Source organism: Triticum aestivum, chromosome 6A (genome assembly GCF_018294505.1).
Source record: "Triticum aestivum cultivar Chinese Spring chromosome 6A, IWGSC CS RefSeq v2.1, whole genome shotgun sequence".
NCBI classification, from domain to species: Eukaryota; Viridiplantae; Streptophyta; class Magnoliopsida; order Poales; family Poaceae; genus Triticum; species Triticum aestivum.
Genome location: NC_057809.1, coordinates 8,360,067 through 8,362,614, shown reverse-complemented (window position 1 = coordinate 8,362,614; position 2,548 = coordinate 8,360,067). Strand labels below are relative to the sequence as shown.

Below are 2,548 nucleotides of genomic sequence, written 5' to 3'. Positions count from 1 at the left end.
ACTTACTGCTAACAACTTCAATGGATGTAAAGGCACAGCATGGTCATCATATCATGAACAGCTTGCTGGATATTGACAATAGTTGTCAAAGGTTTGGTCCCACGGTTTTCCCAGCATTATGAAATGGTGAATATCTAGTATACGTCCAGCAGCACAGCGCACAAAGGAAAACTTTCAAGGATAATATATCAGGTCAAATCCAATACTGACAAAACTAATAGAAATTGCAGCTTAGTTCAGGCCAAATGTTCAACTCTATTGAAGAAGTAGTACTCAGCCATATAGATGAAACACACAGTCGTTCATCAAAATGGTGCCAGTCAGAAGTTTACTACTAGCCCAAGTTTCTCCAACAATTACTAGTAAGAGAAATGACCACATTTCAGAATGGTAAAGGTAAGAAACCTCCGAGCATCTCACTACTAGTACAAGTTCCTCCCAGAATTACTAGTAAGAAAAGTGACCTACATTTTAGACAAGGAAAAAGGTGATGAGATTAATTTATTAGGTCAAATCAAGACTGAGAAAACTAATATAATTTGCAGCTTAGTTGAGGCCAAATGCACAGCCCCATTGAAATATAATCACAGATAGTCGTTCATCAGAATAGTGCAGTCAGACATTTATTACTGGTACAAGTTCCTCCCAGAATTACTAGTAAGAGAAGTGACCTTCATTTTAGACGTACTACGAAAAGAAAAGGTTGGGAGATGTAACCCACAAAGAAAAGTTCAGGCCTCGATTAGCAGTCCAGAATATGTAGGCAAAATCTCTAGAAATGGTTTCAACCAGTGCCCTGTTCCAGAAAAGAGTGGTATTCTTCAGGGAGTAACTCCTTATATTCCTGGCCTTTCCCCCCTGACGCAAGTGAAGTCAATAAGCTAGCAGTGGAAGCTTCAAAGGTGAACCTCCTCTCATCAATTTTAGACAGATAAGTCCCAGCCCTCGGCACGTCCCCTTTCTGAAGTAAGCTTCTAACTATAGCATTTAGCATACGGGAGTCGGCAACACATCCATTCTTCTCCATAGAAAGGAATAGATCATCAGAATCTTGTAGAGAACCTTCTTCTATAAGCTTTTGTATCATTAATCTATATGTAACAACGTCAGGCACTAATCCTTTGGCCCAGATACCATCAAACAAATCTTTGGCTTCTTCCTTTCTGCCACCTTTAAGCAACGCACCAATCATAATATTAAAAGTGATAATAGAAGGTTTAACCTTCCTGTCCAACATTTCCCTGACAACAATCAATGCATCACCTATCCTTCCCTTCATAGAGTAACCATCAATCAGTATGCTATAGGTGAAATCATCCGGTTTCAAGCCAATTGAGCACATATTGTCAAGTAACTTCCTCCCTTCATCCATCTTACCAACTAAACAGTATCCATGTATCAGTGTGTTGTAATCACGGACAAAAGGCTTCACACCCATGTGTACCATCAGGTCGAAGAGATCCTGGGCTTCTATAACCCTTCCATTTTTGCAAAGGTGATCCATAACAGTGTTGAAGAACACTGTGTCGGGACAGATGCCGCGATCCAACATCTCAGAAAATAGTTCATCAACCTTCTCCCATTTGCCACAAGAACAAAAACCACTAATAAGGGGGGTGAAAACTATGATACCAGGGAGTAATCCTTCAGTTATCATTTGATTGTATTGGGACATAGCATCATCCATTCGGCCAATACTAGAAAGCAAGTTTATTACCGCTCCATAGTTCGCAACATCAGGGTTCAATCCTTCCTGCCGCATTTTTGTAAATATATGCATTACCTCACCAACCGTTTCTTCTTGAGCATATGCAGATATGAGTATGTTGTAGACAAAATGATTTGGCGCAATACCATTTCCCACCATCAAATCAATGAGACAATGCATCTCATGAAAAGATTGCTCCATAGCATACCCATGGAGCAAAATGCTGTAGGTAGTAACGGTCGGTTTTTGGCCCAGACTTACCATGGAATCAAAATCTTCCTAGCTTCTGCACACCTTCCGCTCTTGCAAAGATAATCCATCTGTATACTATAAGTTACAACATTTGGTTGGACACCATTTCTAGTCATCTCCTTGAAAATCCGATCCACCTCTTTGCACTGTCCTAATGAATAATATCCATGTATGAGACTGGTATATGTGGCAACATCAGGCAGAATACCTCAATCAGTCATCTGTTGAAGAACCTCCTCTGCCTTGTCCATCGCATGAACTTTGCACATGCCAGAGATGATTGAATTGCAGGTCACAACATTCGGCGAAATTCCCCTCTGTAGCATGACACAAAATAGGCTGTAGGCCTTGCCCACCTCACCATCTTTCAACAAGCCATCAAGTACGGTGCTATAGGACACCACATTAGGTTGGCAGCTACCTCCATGGTCAATCATCATGTGAATCAGCTCGAGAGCCTCTTGGCTCCTCTTCTCGTTGCAAAGACCCTTCAAAAGAATGCTGTATGAGAAAATGTTCGGGATGCAGTTAAATTCAGGCATTATCCGGAGTACGATTTCCATTGCATAGCTGGTCTTCTCCTCGGCG

General features: G+C 41.2%; 1 protein-coding gene across 1 annotated transcript; it reads right to left on the bottom strand.

The window, feature by feature from the left end:
* Positions 1 to 727: 727 nt before the first annotated feature.
* On the bottom strand, positions 728 to 1,687 carry LOC123129271 (protein Rf1, mitochondrial-like). The gene has a single exon (XM_044549501.1). The coding sequence runs from the start codon at positions 1,685 to 1,687 to the stop codon at positions 785 to 787; it is 903 nt and encodes a 300-aa protein (XP_044405436.1). The 3' UTR covers positions 728 to 784.
* Between the last annotated feature and the right edge of the window lie 861 nt (positions 1,688 to 2,548).

What these genes read in the sequence shown, in the direction of transcription:
- LOC123129271 (XM_044549501.1), bottom strand. Translation starts at nt 1,687, where the DNA reads ATGGATGATGCTATGTCCCAATACAATCAAATGATAACTGAAGGATTA.